Source organism: Mytilus edulis, chromosome 3, assembly GCF_963676685.1.
Source record: "Mytilus edulis chromosome 3, xbMytEdul2.2, whole genome shotgun sequence".
NCBI classification, from domain to species: Eukaryota; Metazoa; Mollusca; class Bivalvia; order Mytilida; family Mytilidae; genus Mytilus; species Mytilus edulis.
In genome coordinates, this window is record NC_092346.1 from 46,172,618 (window position 1) to 46,191,851 (window position 19,234).

Consider the following 19,234-nt stretch of genomic DNA (forward strand, 5'->3'; position numbering starts at 1 on the left):
CTGCATAACGCCAACTCCAAACTGCTGTATTATTTCCCTTATAATTGTATAATCTATATTACCGTCATATTATATGAATATGAATAATATGGTGTGACTTAACCTTTGCATGATGTGGAAGTACTCCGGTTTCGGGATGTAATTCATAAATGTTTATGATTTTTATTATAATGTTAAAGGTGTACGGTAAACAAAATTCCTCAGATGAGTATAAAACAAACTAGGTTGATTATGTTTTTATTAAAGTTTTCAAGAGTATTGGGTATAATTATATTAAACCAATTCAGACATCAACATAAATCATTAGTAGTTAGCATTTTCTTTCAATTGACTGTGATGCTAACAAGTCATTGGTACGTCTTTTGTGGACGAGACACGTTTTTGATGAATTGAATTTTAAACCTGATGCCTTTTGTTATCTATCATTCACGTGTTTCTTTGCCTAATACGTTTTCCTTTTTATTTGCATTGTAGTCCTGTATTATTATGTTGTCATTTTAATGTTATATTTAACAATGCCATCAAATGGCGAGGTTTGGCATGCCACAAAACCAGGTTCAATCCACCATTTTTTTCTTTAAAAATGTCCTGTACCAAGTCAGGAAAATGGCCATTGTTATATCATAGTTCGTTTCTGTGTGTGTAACATTTTTACGTTGTGTTTCCGTTGTGTCGTTTGTTTTCTCCTATATTTGAGTGTGAACTCACATTACTATAGACGTATCAAGGTACTTTTCTATCCCAAATTTATGTATTTGGTTTTGATGTTATATTGGTTATTCTCATCGGATTTTGTCTAATGCTTAGTCCGTTGCTGTGTTTGTTCAATTCTAATGTTGTGTCGTTGTTCTCCCCTTATATTTAATGCGCTTCCCTCAGTTTTAGTTTGTTACCCAATTTTGTTTTTTTTCCATAGATTAATGAGTTTTGAACAGCGGTATACTACTGTTGTCTTTATTTATTCATCTTGTGTAATAACAAATAGTTACATAAACAACGGTACAAGCCGATCCACAAGCTGATACATACAAACTATGTTTTTCTTTTAAGTTCTTAAACTTTCTCAAATTGAGAAATGTTGTTTGATTTGCCGAATCTTATCCATAAAAGAGAAGACAGGATGCTTTTGTTTTTAATATCACAATGGCTTTTCCTTGTGTGGTATGCATTAATAATAGAACCTTTGGCATCAAACATCAAAAATTCGAAAGAGATAAAAGGAATAAAACTACCAAATAGAAAAGAAAAATGCGCATTTTTCCAACACGCAGATGACTGTTCCACTATCATAAGAGAAAATTTCAGATACAATTTATTATTATTATATACACCAAGCTGAACCAGAAGATCAATCTATAAATACGTTGTTGATTACGTAACTTTCAATAATCAGGATTTGATTAAAATAAGTGATTACAAGTGGCATTACTTTAGTTCACAATCATCAGACAATTGTTGAATAAACAAACCAATTATAGACTAATTATTTGATTAATCAAGTCATTATGATGAGTTAAATTTTATAGACCTGTTCTAGAGGACTGTAAATATTTATTTAGATATTCTGTGTATGAACTAACCAAAAAATAAAATCGCCATGACATTCAAAGTTAAAGTTATCATGGAAAATAATTTCATATTTCAAAATATGTTGAAGCTGCAATTCAACAATAGCACTCATTTTCGTATCGATTTGAAATAGTTCTTTAACTGGTACTCCAATACTTCACTTACCTGTTGTCATCCATCATCGGACACTTTTTGCAAATTCCTTTTATACTGGAAAAATGTGTCACAAATTCCTCCAAAATCAATATAGTTATTTCATATTATATTATGGGGCCGGATAGACTTGGGACCGGATCGACGTGGGCCGTTACGTTATGTCTTAAATTTCGTTATACAATGTGAATTTATCAATATATGATATGACTTTGTGGTTAACAACAAATAACCTGCTTTATGAACTTTCATTTTTCTTTTAATTTACTTTGAATTAAGGTTGTATTTTTATCTTTTTTTTTCTAAATGAAATCAAGATAATAATTATTATAACAAAGATGAACGATTAATTAATTGATTGTATGTAGCCTAACATCAAGCGATGAATGATCGCGCGAACATCACATACATCAAACACCGACATTTGTACCGCATTTTATGAACCCCAGCATTAAATGGTACAAATACATATGATATTGTAAGACCATATCATAAAATAGTACAAGCATATATGGTAATGACACAACCACATCATAAAAACATGTTTATACATGATAAAAAATGTCTTTTTTTATGAAATATATTTACAGTTTTGAAGTATGCTACATTACAGATTTTGTAAACAAATGACGTAATGTATTTTTCATTGTTTCGTTGAAAACATTCTATTTCAATGTACAAAGTACCATGATATACTGCAAGATCCAACAGCAGTGTTTATCCAATGGAATTTCTAATCTTTTGATTTAAAATTGCCAAATAAAAAACAAGTTTGACAAGTGTAGAGATTTAAAACATAGTATTAAATAAATCCAATGTTATTCGCATATCATGGTTACTTGACAACTTCATAAAAAGGGGAACGCAAGATTTGCAAATGAGTTTTTTATTTTTTATTTTTTTTGTGTTCATTAGTTGTTCATGCTTATGCTATAAATACTTTCATTTAGATGTAGAAATGCATGTTGTGAAACATTAATACGGTAAACCACGTTTGTTCCTTTGCTTACCTTACTCCCAAGTCTGTTTTACAAAGTAGTAGCGTGTTCGCTCAGAGTGCTTGAGGTAATGCGTTCTATTTGTAAAATCATTTAGAAGTAAGTGTAAATGTTATTATTTTCATTTGATTTGGTCCAAAATTATCTAAATGTCACCCACAAGGTGTTTAAAACATGTTTTCAAACCGACTTACTAATTAACTATCTAATCATGAAATGACGTTTATGCATTGTCATTTCAAATTCAATGTTTATGTTATAAAATTTTGTACAAAAGTCAGCATTGATTTTATTATTGTCATTTATGTTTAAATCACATGGGACTTAATGAAGATAGTAATTGATCTACGATGGAGGGTTTAAAATGTTCTATATTGAAATGTATACTTTTAACTGCCACATAGGGATTTATTGTGATTGTTTTATATTTTGATGTTTTGTAGTAACTGAATTGTATCATTTGGACTTGGATTGCATTGTAATAGCAGCAAATGTCCAAATTCCGGAAGCTGTTGCAAATTTGATAAAAATTCCTGTTATTGATTGGGGAAAAGATAAAGTGACAAATTTAAGCACACCAGTAACGTCAACTGATGGCTGTCAAATGACGACACCGATTACAACAATCGCACCTAACGAATGTACGTTACCTGAAGGGAATTATAAGTACCAGCAGGAGCCATTGTTTAACAACGTGACTGGTGCAGCTATCACTTTGATTTCTGTTATCGTCCACTTAAAGTGGTCTTCAGTTTGCATAGTCTTTGACAATGAAACAGGTAAGATTACATATTATTCACAATAACTTCCTCAAATCCCCACTCCCCACAATAAAGGAAAACAAAATAATTTCAATAGTGGAAAATAAACAATGCTTATAGCGTTAGCTGCTATTGGAATATAAGTCCCTCTGGTATCTTTCGCCCCTCTTTTCTCATATTGTTTGATTGTAAATTTGTGAATTATTCAGAAACTGAGCATGCTAAGGTCGGCAAGTTAATTTAACATCTGCTTGAAGAGACTTTATTCGGTCCGTTTTTGTCATATTCTCTTCACATGTTTTGATATAAATAAGTCCTTGGCTTTCAAATATTTGATTTTGATCGTTTCTGGTAAAGATTAATACAGGAAAGTGGTTCGTATGCATTCAATTTATAAGTGTTATTAACATTGTATGTGATTTAGTATTTACATGTAAATACTGCTTATTGCATTCCCCCCCCCCCCCCCCCCCCGAAAGAATAGAAAAATCCAACGTTAGGAATCAAAATACCTTAGTCATATAAGGAATAATTCTTTTTATAGATATCAGGAAATATTTCTCAACATTCCAGACAAGATTACTTGTTATATCAGGAATAAATCCTTGTTGTGAAGTTAACTAAAAACAATTGTTGAATTATGTGGGCAAAACTGGGTTTTCTGCACTTTTTTCTGAAATAAATTGAAATGTCTGTATTGACATCTAGATCTGTCTTGACAACAATACGATCACATTTTGTGTTGTTGTAAAGTAGAAAGATGTTAAGTGAACGAATCACGGTCGTTCTGCAATTTTAAGCTCTAAGGTAATATAATTTAATTCTTGGTCATTAGATTTCCGATAAGTATAAAAACGACAATAGAATACAAATGATATAAAAGGTATTTCTATTACCGGTATACCATCCTAAAACACAGTCAAACACACTTCATTGTTAAATAATTTTATTCTTGGTCATTAGATTTCCGATAAGTATAAAAACGACAGTACAATACAAATTATATAAAAAGTATATGTCTTTATATTACCGGTATACCAACCTAAAACACAGTCAAACACAATTCATTGTTAAATAATGCTGCATACATAACTGTTCGACATTTTCAAGTGGAAAGTCAAAATATAAACTCAAAACTGCGGATAACGTGATTTCTCTTATACTAGCGATTGTTGTTTCTTTTTTGGTCTATGTCGTGTTATATATTTTGAAAATTTTTAAAAAATGTTAAAATTTCGAAATCTGAGATATGAAACGGACCAACATTAATTATAGTTAATGGTGGCTTCCTTTTATATTAGAACACGAGGCAATGCTGTTGCATTATGGTTTGTCTGATGTTGGAATCTTTGCCGATGTGCATAGTTTGCAGCAGATGACTTCACAAAAGATAGATTCTCTGATGAAAGAAAAAGCTGCTGGTTATGACGAAACAAGCCTAAACTGTACCATTTTATGTCGTTTGGAATCTTGTCAACAATATTTAGAAAAGGTAAACTATTACAAATGGCATTTCAGTTTCAGTAAAATAAGTACTGCAATATGTATTCAACATGGCGGCCTTGTGCTTTATTAGCTCTTTGGTTGAGTTGTTGGCTCTTTCATTCATTCATCTTTCCGTTCACTATTCTAACAACATGATGATAGTCATGAAGCATTTGGAAAACATCCTGCTATCAAACGTGAAGTATAGACACTGATACGATAGTTTTTAAAAATATTATTAGCAAATTAAAACACAATATTTGCGAGAACAAAGGCATACTTACTGATAACACTCTAGAAGACAAAGTCGTCTCTATGAGACTCGCTTGTTGTAAAGAAAAATAAAATCGCTCGAACGACAATCGTACCGTTCATCGCTTAAATATTTGAAGATGTTCGTTCAATATAATTTCACCAAGCAACTTCATATCACGACAGGAAAGCATAGTCTTACACATGTTAAACGGGTATGGAAGTGCTATACATAAATAAAAGGAGCATTAACGTCTTGATTCAAAGTATATATCGAATACATGATACATGGTAAAGTAAAATTGATATAAATGTATTAAAATGTAGAATATAATCTACAATGTTGAAAGATAAATTTTATTATTACATTGGTTGCAATACATTACATTGATTTCCAAGTGAAATAAAAACCGATAATTGCACATGTGAAATAAACAATGTTATTTAACTCTCTGACGTCATACGACAATAGGCATTGTCTAGACGTCGATAACGGTGGATTAAACAAATTGTAAATGCTTAGAAAAAAGATATAGTTCCTTACATGTTTTACATTAATTTCTTTAAAAAAAACCTTTGCCAATGTAAGAAAAAGAATAACTAATTAAAGAATTCAAATATCGAAAAATATTCAACTCGTGACAGAACAACACTGATAATTATCTCATGCGATACGCGCATTCGTGAATTAAAGTGTTGTTCGGTCACTCGTTGACTATTTTTCTCTATATGAATTTTTGGATTAGTTATTCTATAACTATCAACATACGAAAATGAATTACAAATGAAGGTCTTTTAAAACATGTGAAAGATTCGAGTTAAAACATTTTTTTGTTAGATTGTTTCCACCAAATATTTAAAAAATATTGTAAGTTATGCATTCCATTTCGGCTTTTTTATTTTTGTTAAACACCTATAGATTAGGTAAATAACAGTCAATTTGGCAAAAAAATGTGCCATTTGGATTATTGATTCATTATCAAACTTAGGGCAAACAAATAAAAACGTGTTGCCCTGTAAATCTTATATATTTTATTTTCGTTATTCAAAAGTACATTTACCTTACACAGTACAACAGTGTGACATGAAAACTGAATTAGTGAGTGATACAAAGCTTTGCTATTCATATTCACCCTGTATAACCCCGATACAGATGAAACCGGACGTTGACGCGTTCGAATCGAACACATCGTGTAACACGGAGTTCAGACAGTAAGAAATTAATACTTTTAAAGAAAATCCAATATCTATTCTTCGGATATTGTGCTCCAATATATTCTTTGCCATAATACTCATTAGTTACTAAAAGGTTTTTCAAATATGTGGAATTTTTATATACAAACATCTAATAACGCACGACGATATCAATGATAAAACGTGCTTGGTATTTTTAAATATTTAAAACTTAATGTTTCTTGTACCTCATAGTTTTTTATAACATACATCTTTGAAAATTGCATAGTTTAAATTAACAAACTTATAAAGGTCGTATGTTTGTGTTGTGTCTAGAAACAAAAAAATACACGTTTTAAAGTGTCTTTATTTTCATGTTGTGTACGCTTCGTTGTCATTACACCTTTTTATACTGTACGGTTCGTTGACACAATATTGCGTTTGTCAATGAATTTTGCGTGTATGAAATAATGCTTTTATATCATTATAACCAATATGCATGTTTAAAAAATAAATAATTTACCACCATAACATGCAGACAGCCACCCATAATATCCGTTGTATTGTCGAAACACTCTTGGAGGTAATTTGTACATGTAAAAAAAATCCTTATGTATATACGAAAGTTGAATTGGTAGAAATACATTAACTCGACAGATGCAAATATGACTAAGCATACAGATACACACGTCCGAATATCTAATTTGATAACATTTTAGAAAATGTTTACCATACGACAGTCAAGGTACGGTTAGGGGTGGGTTAGGTGCATGCTAACATGTTTAATCCCGCCATATTCTGTATGTGCCTGTCTAAAGCCAGGAGCTTGTAATCAGTGGTTATATATATTTTTGTGTTCACTATTTGTTGCAAAAAGTAGGCTGTTAGTTTTCTCTTATGAATTGTTTTACATTTGTCATTTCTGTGTGATTTTTAGCTGACTATGCGGTATGGGCTTTGTTCATTGCTGAAGGTCGTACGGGGACCTATAGTTGTTCATTTTTGTGTCGTCTGGTCTCTTACGAAGAGTCGTTTCAATACCACATCTTCTTTTTGATGTAGACGGCAATCAAAAACAATTAATGGATCATAGGCTTTTGGCCTGAATCTCAGAGGCGGGTCCAAGGGGGTCATAGATTACAATACAGTTACATTAAGGCTAGAGAATATGTGTATACAATGAACATGTAACTTATAGCCGTCAAAAGTAATACAGTTTCTTTAATGTAAAGATATAAAGATGAAGAGATACTTCTTAATATAAACTGAATTGCTTTCTTCGATTATGTTTTTTTTGTTTGTTTAATTTTCAAGGTATAAAGATTATGCTTAGTTTCCTCGAACATTACAGTCTTTCTACTGTGATTCCAAAATCTACATGATTGGTAATTCTGGTACTTTAAGCACCTTGAAGTCTATACCCACCCATATGCATTTCATTCAAATTTTGACTTATTTCGGAGAAGACCAAAAGGACCATATTTATCATGTTTATATTCCCAAGTTATTTTGGCGTCATCGGTAAATTATGCAATTGAGCAAAGCATCAATCATCAACCATCAACCCAACCTTAGACATTTGCTTTGTTTCTTTTATCATGTCTTAATAGTTCTCAATAAAAAAATTGAAACGTTTCACAGTTGATACTTAACAATTTCTGGATCCCTTTATTTGTTAATAACACGCGTACGTAATAGCTGATTGTTGACTGCTTAACGTTCAAGATAAGCACAAAGTAGCAACACATACTACATGTAGGTCCTGGAAGGAGGCCCTCCGGAATTATATCAGTGAAGTTTGGACTGCCACTGGATAAAATGAGGTATATTGAATAAGGACACAAATGTTGCCTTTCAACAGGCCATTTATGGACCTCTCAAAAAGTTTTTCAAGGGTTCGTAAAGTACACGAGACATTGGATCGTATATTCCCATTCGTCCTTTGTCGATATTTTATGCATACTTCTTAATATTAGTCAGTCCGTACGCGTACGGTCCGACCGTATGAGTATTTTGAAAAAGTACGCATACGGCCAAGACCGTACGCGTACGGTCCAAATACTCATACGGTCTGGAACATAATCACTGAGTAATACTTTAGATACACATGATTTAACTCTTAGTTGTAATTCGCTTTGAAATAACTATCAGTTACTACAATTACTCCTTTGTCGATATTTTATGTATATGTTTTTTGTGCCTTGTACCGACATTTTGAGTTGAGCCAATTGCAACTGTACATGTTTTTTTTTAATGTTTTTTTTATAAGTTGTGCTGTTACACCAGTGTCCCAGGTTAAGAAGAGGGTTTGGGGCTCACATGTTTAATCCCGCCATATTTTTTTCGTGTCGGTCCTACGTCATGGGCCTGTATAACATAGGTTATATAGATCTGTCATATTTTTTTTCTTTGATAAATAATCCATAAGTTATAAATAAATAACCGTTAGTTTTCTCGTTTTTATTTTTTCACATTATTTATATTGGTGTCTTTTATAGCCGACTATATGGTTTATAGGTTTTTCTCACTGTTAAATGTTGTACATTGGACTATTATAATTGCTTTATTCACCCACTTCATTTAAACTTTGGTGGAAAGTTGTATCACTGGCAATCCCACCACATCTAAAAAGTTTTATGTGTATATAAAAAAAAAAAAAACAAAAAAAAAAAACCAATAGATAAAGCAGTTGGAATGCCATCTAAGGCATTCGGAAAACTAAGTTCAACGAGTTCCTATGTCTGCTTTCGTCTATGCGAATTTGGACCAACATCAGCATATTGAAGAGCCTCAAATTGTGAAAAGGAAGTCATTAATGTTTTAATGACTGTTCTATACTTTTTGCAACTTTATTTCCTCTGGAATATATTTATTAACTGTTCATTTTATCTGGTATAACGTTAAAAGTCCCAATTTTCAATAGAAACATTCCTATCAGATGTACACTGGTTAAACACTGCAATTTTGGATTTGGGTGACTGGTGATTTATGTTCAACTATTTTGACTAATTTAACGGATAAGCATTTACAATACAATACAGAAAAAAGGGTCGCCGACATCATTTCGAATACCTTGACAAGAAAGTGATTTGTGACGGTTTTTGTCAACGAACTGTACAGTGAGTTTTTAAAAACGCACAACGAATGGGACACATTTTGTGGAACGAACAATACAGTAAGAGAAAACTTATTTACAATGATATTGCGTTTATTCTTAGTTCTTGGGAACATTTGAAGGCACGTAGTAATTCAAAGTATAGTTATTTGATATTGCTTAATGTATTTATACGCAAAGATGTATGCACGAAAAGATATTCAGCATTGTTTATCTCATAAAACGTATGAAATTACACCATGTCTGTGCGTTTTGCATCTAGCAGTTTTATCAAACGTTCTATGCAATATCTAAAACTAACAACAATTGTATAATTGAATAAATAAACTAGCATGCACATTGACATATTTATTTATACTCAAAAAAGTTCAAGAGAGGCATTCCAAATTGTTGTCATCCTAAATATTGTCCTGATTATCGCTTCGAACGCGTCAACGTCCGGTTTCATTTGTATCGGGGTTATACGGGGTGATATTACTTCTGGCTTTGTTATTATACTAATCAGTGACGAATTAAAAACACATCAACCAACAAACATTTCAACGCATCTACTGCACCTGAACTATATCTATAACGGAAACAAATAGTGTTGCAAAATCATTTTAATATTTGTCAAGTGTTATTGGTTGTTGAGTCTGTTAAACTGTATATTCAATGTTTGTAAATTTATTGTATTTTTGGTAACATGTATATCATGTATATCATGTTGTAACTTCGTTTGAGTTGACCTTTTTTATGAAGAAGTTTTATTACAAACTTATTTTAAATTCACGTTTATAAATTATTTAGAAACTGAGATTTCAACTTCGTAAGACAAGATTTACCTTAAATTGGTTTGCCTATTATTTAAGGTCTTTTTTGGTCAAAAAGCTCTTCAAAGGTCTGGTTCTTATAAAGCTTTGGTTTGAAATATTCGGCGTTTCGGGTACCTAATGAGGATAAATTTAAAAAAAAACGTGTCGGACACATCAAACTTAAAGGACGGTAGATATATCCCTATAAATATAAGATTCCTGAACCTTTTTTGAATTGCGCGAATCAGTTAATATCAGGTTGCGGTACAGCTTTTAACGAAGTATTTCCGATTGTTGGATTTTGCCTAATCACTAAAATCAATTTGTATTTTAAATCCGCATCTGTACAGTTAATTTTAATTTTTTTAAGAGGAAGCTGATCAAATGTGCTCCCAGTAAAAAAAAAATATATACTATCTTAATATCTCCAAGAAAGCTTGTTTGATAAAGCCATATTTCTATACCGTTGTTTCCCGTGGGTTTACGGGGCTTTGAAGAGTCATAATGACAAATATATACTACTCGTTGACGAAAGATGTAATATTAATAATTCATTAACCATTACATTAAAAAAACTTTAATAACATACGTCAACGTAAAATGAATTACAATGCACAAAGTAAGCTCGTTTAATATCTATATCATTATAGTCTGAAGTTTTACTTGTTTAAATGAATATTTTCAATACAGTTAGTAAATTATTTATTCTTTTTTGAAATGAATGTACACTTATTTTTCCCAAACACTATAACATTACGACAATTAACTTTGCAATTAATCTCCTATTGCGTTTTGCAAAGAGAAAGAATCGTATTAAACCAACGGGAAATTTCATGTTGTTTTATAAAAGGTTTAAGTGCAATCATAAACTTTTATGTAGTTATTTGACACTATTACACATGACATGTTTAACTTGATGTCTCAATTATTTATATTATATTGAATTTATCGCTAGGCAAAATGTTTAAAAACAGATAAAATCATCTATAATTAAAAATAGATTTGTAAGTTATTACAAATCATTATGGGGGCTCGCGGGCCGGGTCTAAATCAATTTTTTCATTTAATATAAGATTTCTGTAATGTTTTTCTATAAATGAACTTTATCTTATAAACATATAGTAAAATAAAATAAAAAAGAGGAGTCACCGACCATTTACGCTCACAATCTGCCTTCGAAAGAATCATACATTTTTGCAAAGGTACTTTTTTCTGTTGAACTAATAGGAGAAAAAGAGTAATATCGAAATAAAAAATGAACTTAATTACAGAAATCGCTTAAATTTTAAAAGTATTTAGTTAATGTATGGCCTATTTGAAAACAATAATGAAAAAATATAGGTCACCAACGAGTAACAAAAGATGTTTCAATTTTAATGCTAAAAATAGCATTTTTTTCATCAAAGGGAGATAATTTGGAGCTTTTGCTATAATATAAACATTTTAAAAGTCATCTGGGGCCAGACCGAATCTATTTTTTTTTGGTTAATTTTTGTATCATATCATAGCGTAATAACTAATAGTGTAATAATTAAAAAAAATTATAAAAAAAACAAATTTTTAATTTTTTGATGACATTTTTGTTCCCGCGAGCCTCCTTCATTTGTCTTATGTCTAAAAATCAGTATTTTTTTTATAGATAATAATGGTTTTTACCAAAAATATTTCTGTATGCCCGATATATTAACAATTTTACAAATTGTGAAGAAACATTGTCATATGACATGAATGTGTCTTCTGCTAACCGTTTGATTCGCGCTCTTTTCAAGGTGCGTTCGACTCCACTCAGTTGACAAGAATTTCTAGTTTTTCACCAAACAAAATAAGTCAAATGATCACATGCTCAACTTCATGAAATTAATCCAGTCTTATGTGATTTATTCTTATCTTACACATTTAATTGCAAAAGATGGTGGTAGGGTCTGTATACATCTATTTAATTATGTCGTTTCAAAATAACAAGAACTTGATCTTTCAGTAATTTTGAAAATGTTAAAACTCAAGTATGTATTAGTGTTCGGTTCACTTCTTTACAATTTTCAATTGTGTCATTTGAGAGTTAATGTATTTAAAAATAAAGACTGTCATTTTCCATTTCGCCTTCTTATTCCAAAATTTTTCCTATGTATATTCCTAAATTTTGCCTTATGAAATGTTAACACATAATATTCTATTCAATATGTGCGTTGGGTCTCAAACATTGTCCCCTGCTACTTTTAAAAAGTGTGAACAGGCGTATCGTGTTGTATTGACATCGTTGTTCGATTCAAGCTTAAATGTACAGATTGTTTGTACCAGTCCTAAGTCAGGAATCTGATATTAATAGTTGTCGTTTGTTTATGTGGTCAACAATTGTTTCTCGTTTCTCGTTTTTTATATAGATAAGACCGTTGTTTTTCCCGTTCGAATGGTTCTACACTAGTCATTTTTTGGGGGTCCTTTATAGATTACTGTTCGGTGTGAGCCAAGGCTCCGTGTTAAAGACCGTACCTTGACCTATAATACTTTTATAAATTGTGACCTGGATGAAGAGGTGTCTCATTGGCACTAATGCCACATCTTTCTATATCTATTTACTATGTATTGTGACGTTCATAATGTTTGTACGGACTCAAATATTACAATATTTATCATATTGCAGCCATTTGATTATGGACGAAAACATATGGTTCGATCTTCTCTTCTACACAACTCCAGATGGTTGCTGGGCATTTTTCATGACGGTGATATCTCAGTTTTAGAAACCAACAGCAGTACAGAATTAGACAATGTAGCAGTGATACAATACCCGACTTCGCTTCTAAATGAATATCAACAAAATGAATTGGTATGTGGGCATACACTTGTAATATAATATAAATGGAGATTGGAAATAGGGAATGTGCCAAAGAGACAACATCCCGACACTAGAACAGAAAAAAGTCAAAGACCACCAATGGGTCTTCAATACAGCGAAAGAATCCCGCACCCTGATGCGTGCTTTACCTGGCTCATCAACAAAAATAAGTACTAGTTCAGTGATAAAGAATGACATACTAAACTTCGAAATATATACATGATATAAAAAAAGCAAAAAATTAAAAATCATACTAAACTAACAAAGGCCAGATGCTTCTGGCGTGGAACAGGCACAAAGATGCGACGGGTTAAACCAGTTTTTTAAATCTCAACCCTCCTCCTATACATCTAACCAATGTAGGAAAAAATAAACACACAGCAATTCGCACAGTAAAATTCAGATTAAAAGAAGTCCGAGTCCGATGTCAGAATAGTTGATAAAATCATCTAAACAAAACAACAGTGGTACAAAAATAAACAAATGACTTCTAGCAGTAACTGACATGCCAGCTCTGGACTTAAATTAAAATTGATTGAAAGATTATGTTTTCATCATATGAATATCAATATAATTGTTTTTCTTATAAAGAGGTATTTAGTTTCTTTTGTACTTCTTTTAAACCCATATTTACTGTGCGTATTGCTGTGTGTTTTTTCGTCATAAATTGGCTAGAGGAAAAAGGGGTGGAGTGATATCTCATAAAGCATGTTTAACCCCGTCGCATTTTTACGCCTGTCCGAAGTCAGGAATCTCTGGTTTGCATGCGTTTTATATTTGTTTATTTTATTTGTTGTTCTTTTATATGTTTTGAAATGTAGTATGGCGTCCATGTTCAACAAACAAGTACAGAGGCCAGCTGAGGCCCACCTAAATTCGAGAGTTTGACGCTGCGTTGAAGACCAATTGGTAGCTTCGGCTGTTAACAGCTCTTAAGTCGGGTTGTTGTCTCTTTGAGATATTCCCAATTTTTATTCTCAATCGCGCAATGTCTGGCAAAAATCCTCTATATAATCTGAATGTGGGAAGAAACAAAGGAACACACTATAATACTACAGATATGTTTAAAACTAAATATTAAAGTAATCGTTATAGATAAGTTGTTTCTATAGAAGGTATTACCTATGATCTTTATATCGTCAAATTAATAAAACAAACCACGGCCTTTTTTGTAAAGATAAATGAAGGCAACAGTAGTATACTGATCGATTTCCTGAGAAACTCTTGTAAAACATGAAAACATTAACCCAGTTTCTTGCAAAAACAATTATACGGTTGCTATGAATTTACTTGTAGAAATTAGAAGATGCTGTGAAGAATGTTTTCATGCATATGAGCGAGTTGAACGACTCCAATACAAGGACATTAACCGACGCTGCCATAGAAGGACTGTATGATGTAAGAATTTCAGAAATTTGAAAAAAAGATATTTTCATTGGAAATCTTATACAATTAAATGTAGCAACACTCATCATATCTATAAAGGTTACCGACATCATTGATTTTTTATCACTCATTTTTTTGTAATAGCTTCCTATAATAGATCTAAAATAGCTGTTTCTTTAAATCTACATACTTGTAAAGACATCAACGTCAATTAATTAACAATACATTTATACACAAATGTTTAAAATTGGCATCACAGTTAACAAACTCCTGTTAAATAGGATTTTTAAAATTCACTGGTCCCTGTGTTCACATTTTTATTTTATTAAAGTGTTATTAACTAGCGCCACAAAATTTGAGTTGACGCACAAGTGGTATACGTACATTTCTTACACTAACTATAAAGTATTAATTTCGGTTGTTTTTTCAAATGTTCAAGTCAATTAATTTATTTAAAATGGTTATATCAGAACAGAAAGTCAGATGTTAAATCAAAGATTGGCAAGCTGATATTGTCTTACTAAGCTACGAAATAAAGTTTCTAGATACTTTGAATTTTCGAATTTTGACTATTAAAAAAGAGTGTTAAAAAAAATAAGTTGAATACAATTGTTTTAGAATATTATTAAATTTTCCCGTATGATTTTTGGTCTAACATTTTGAACACAGATACAACAAACAAATGTGAGTACAAACTTCAGAATTTTAGCCTAGATGTGTACTGGTTGTCTGTTCAAGTTTCTTTTGTAGATTGGAGCATTATATAGAATGAATATACTTGTTGACTCTATCTTTTTTACTGAAAGTGTTTTTTGGTGTTATTTCGATCTTCTAGATATATTTTAGTTAAAGGGGCGTTATCTGTCAAATAATTGGTCACCGATTTGGCTCAAATTCTAAATTATTTTATTTTGAATATCCAAATTGTAAAAAGTCTGCATACACAAAAACCAATGCAATAGTTAATACCAATTTGTGTAATTAGGCCAGAATTGGCAAAGGTTATATAACCTGATATTAAAATAAACAATAATGGAAAGCGTGTACGAACAATCGCGTTATATAAGTCTGTTTGATATCTTATAACTGGTTGAAAAATATATGAAAAGCATAGTTTTACTTGTATATGAAATATTTTTGTTGGGTTATAGAATTGTGTATACCTGGTGACTCCCTTGAATCAATTGTCAATGCTGACATTCTTTTCTCTTTGATGAATGAGACACTTGATGAACACATGCGCATCAATCTCCTTAAAAGATCAAATCAAAATGTTAAATGAATTCGGATTCAATGAGTTGAAATATTCACTTGCAATTCAATTATAGGCTAGTATGTTAATCTTATTTTGACGAATTGAACCTCACCTGAATGGTATAAACGAAATATAAATTCTTCACTTCGTTGTATTGAATGCTTGATACAAAAAAGTCATATTCTATTGTTTGGTCAAATTCGTTGTTAATGCCACTATAATAGTAACCTTTTCAACTTTGGTATTCTCAGGAGATGCACAACATGTTTTTTTTCTCAAAGAAAAAAAAGAAATAAAACAATGACCTAGAAGATTTATAAAACTTCCCAGATCTCATTTTCTCTAAAATCTATATAGTTTTTAACCTTGACAATCAACTATAATAAAATCATAAAGAACTTTAATTTACTAAAGCTTTGACTTCCGTTTTTCATTTTTAATTAATAATGATTATTGCAAACTATTCTGTCTTTTTTAACATTTTAATAATAATTTCTGTAGTTGTTTCTGTTACTTCTTTAATAGTTATATCAATTATCATTTAAGGAATGTTCCATTCTGCAATGAAATTTTTTTCCTTAAACATATAAGAGTTCACAGTTTTTTTGCTTGGCAGAAAAAGGGAAATAATCATATTTTAGAATTTGTTGTTACCAGTGACAGACAAATTACGGATTTTCATTCTTGTAAAGAAGTTGTTGGTTCATCTGCTTCTTTTGATACGGAAAGACTGGTAATGTTGTGACAAAAACTATATATATTCATCAAATGTCTTTTAATTCAATGAACATGTTTTAGTTGATATAACCGATTTAATATGGCTTTAATGATATGAATTTCTTCTGCGCAGCACAAATTTAACTATTTCAGACTTCGGAAAAATTTCAGTTGTCTCCCTTTGAGAACTGTCAGTGTGGCGGCAAAGTCTTTGTAGGATACATTTTAATTGGATATAACATTACAAAAAAACAGAAAATCAACTAATTCAAAACTTAAAACTAAAGTTATGCCAATACATTTTGTCATAAATTAGGTGATAAGGCTATATTTTTGAATGCCATACAAATTTTGATTTTACAATGATTTCAAATGAAACAATTTGGCACATTTCGTTTCCTACAAAACGTTTTGCAGATTGCACGGCGATGCGTTCACCAGAATTGATTAAGAACCCTTATAATATGCCGTTTGAACCGATTTGAAACAATCACATAGCATTTTTATAAAAGTTTATTTTCGATATGATGTACAAATATCTTAAGAGAATACGATATATGACATTGATGATAACGCATTAGATTCGCATTTCGACAATATAGATATCTTCCAAGATGCTCGAAGCCAGCATGCTTTAAATCCAGACGTATTTTAAAGAATAAAGAACTTACAAAGTGTTAGTCATTTGTAATTTCATTTGTTGATTTTACGAATTAGAAAAAGAAAACATACATTTACTTTCAAATTATTTTAATACCGATTTCTTTTCTAGATTGATTCTGATGAATTCAAATATTGTGCATGGCTACCAATACAAACCCTATTATGGCATACAAGGAAACGAGGATTCAGTACTGTTGGATATACACAGCTAACGGGAAGTCTACGTGTGTCAAAAAATATTTATCCGAACGCAAAATTCGGCTTTAATAGACGTAAATTCATTGTGAGTTCTCTGCCAGTAAGTTAATTATATAATTTATTTATTTATCCTTTATCATGTTTATGTAACATGTCTATTATATAAAAACAATTTTCATTTCCTTTCGGCAAATTAACTTATCAAAACGATTGTCACTCTCTCCATCGCTCAAAGAGGAATAACTCTAATAAACGTTCCCAATTCGCGGACACCAATTAGATACTAAACGGATGAAGTAGTGTTCAAATAGAGTAAACTTATAAGAAAATATAATATAGAGATATTGCATGAATATTCCCCAATATTCATGCAATAACCTTTTTATTGTATAGCAATATAATAATAAAAAGTAAAAACTGCGTTAAACTAAGATGTTGGAGTTGATGACGTCATGAAGATTTATTGCACTAGTGCAATATTGGAATTTATTGCACGCTTTTAACTTTTGGTTACTTTCTGTGGGAAATATTATATTGCTATGCAATAAAGTTATTTATTTTCATTTTTCATAATGGGTTTTCTTTATTGTAACCTAAAGACTTGCACAACATGTATGAACAAAGGTAAACAGAATGGCACAAAGAAATCATTAAATAATAAACAACAATTGCATATATAATGGTTGAATATTGAATCTAAGTCGTTCGTGCGATATCTACTTGTGGTGTCTAAATCAAAATTCCACATTTATTTATTACTATATAAAAAGGGCCCATGGACTTCAGTATGTGTTATATTCCTCTACAGAGATGTTTTTAAATGAAATGTATTTTTCTAGATTTAAGTGTTCCTTTAAATAGTTTTTTTTAAAGCATTTAAGTTTTTAAATACTTCTTTATTTTCTTATAACCATCTCCAAAGTTTAATAGAGAGCAGCTTCAATTTAACGGCAATTCAAGGAATAAAAATTACGGACCAGTTTACTCATTCGTATGTGTGTGAACATGGACAATGCATGTATTGGTACATTACAGTTTTTTGTACATATCAAACGGACCTTTATAATTCTTATTGAGTTTCCTAAAGCTATCTATCTATAATACTAAGTTATCGCTTGTCATGATAAAAGTTTAAATGAATTGAATACTAGTGAACACTCGTATGTTCATTCGTTCTGACTCGTCATTTATATTAAAACATCTATTAAATGTACTTTTTTTTAGTGGAATCCATTTGTCGTCCTAGATAATGAAACACACAATTATACTGGATTCACCATAGACCTTTTACAGGAGCTGGCACATGGACTCAACTTTACGTATGTTTTTATTTTTAATGGTAGCTCTAAGAATAAATGAAAAATAATCGTTGGATCTAGAATCTTTTTCAAAAATTGAAAGACTTTCTTGTACTGTTCATGTCGGAAATATCATAATTTTATTTTTTGCTATCTTAAGCTTTTTTCTTAGAATTTTTCATGTATGCAATTCCAACTGTTATCTTTTTGCTGTTGCTCACAGCTTCTTTAGACATGTTGTAACTTACGAAGTAGATTGAGTAGGTCGTTTTTTTTGTGTGTGCATGATGACATATACTAGTATTATGCAATATATTGTATTTGGTTGCCAACTCTTTGACCTCGTATTGACTTATCAATTTTCTAAATAATGGACGATGGTCTGAAACAGAACTAAACAAACGTTTACACAAGACCCCCAATAATCTGCTACAAAGGTTGTACTATAAACATTTATTTTTGGATGTAACGCGTCTTCTGATTGGCTGACGTCGTTTTGTTTATAAGCCGATAGACATTATTTTGTCATGTGACCGTGACGTCATCAACGTTTTTTCATGATTTACTGCAATTTAAAATGG

General features: G+C 31.0%; 1 protein-coding gene and 1 long non-coding RNA gene across 2 annotated transcripts in view; one reads left to right on the top strand and one right to left on the bottom strand.

Moving 5' to 3' along the window:
* LOC139516643 (uncharacterized) overlaps positions 1-19,234 on the bottom strand; it is a 681,292-nt gene that overhangs the window by 232,907 nt on the left and 429,151 nt on the right. The gene's annotated exons all lie outside the window — the stretch shown is intronic.
* The window catches only part of LOC139516624 (glutamate receptor ionotropic, kainate 2-like), a 96,061-nt gene that overhangs the window by 68,941 nt on the left and 7,886 nt on the right, over positions 1-19,234 (top strand). The window contains exons 3-8 of the mRNA XM_071306824.1: positions 3,164-3,499; positions 4,783-4,973; positions 12,942-13,127; positions 14,433-14,534; positions 17,267-17,455; positions 18,580-18,674. Coding sequence (XP_071162925.1) covers positions 3,164-3,499; positions 4,783-4,973; positions 12,942-13,127; positions 14,433-14,534; positions 17,267-17,455; positions 18,580-18,674 — 1,099 coding nt within the window. The remainder of the gene's footprint in view (positions 1-3,163; positions 3,500-4,782; positions 4,974-12,941; positions 13,128-14,432; positions 14,535-17,266; positions 17,456-18,579; positions 18,675-19,234) is intronic.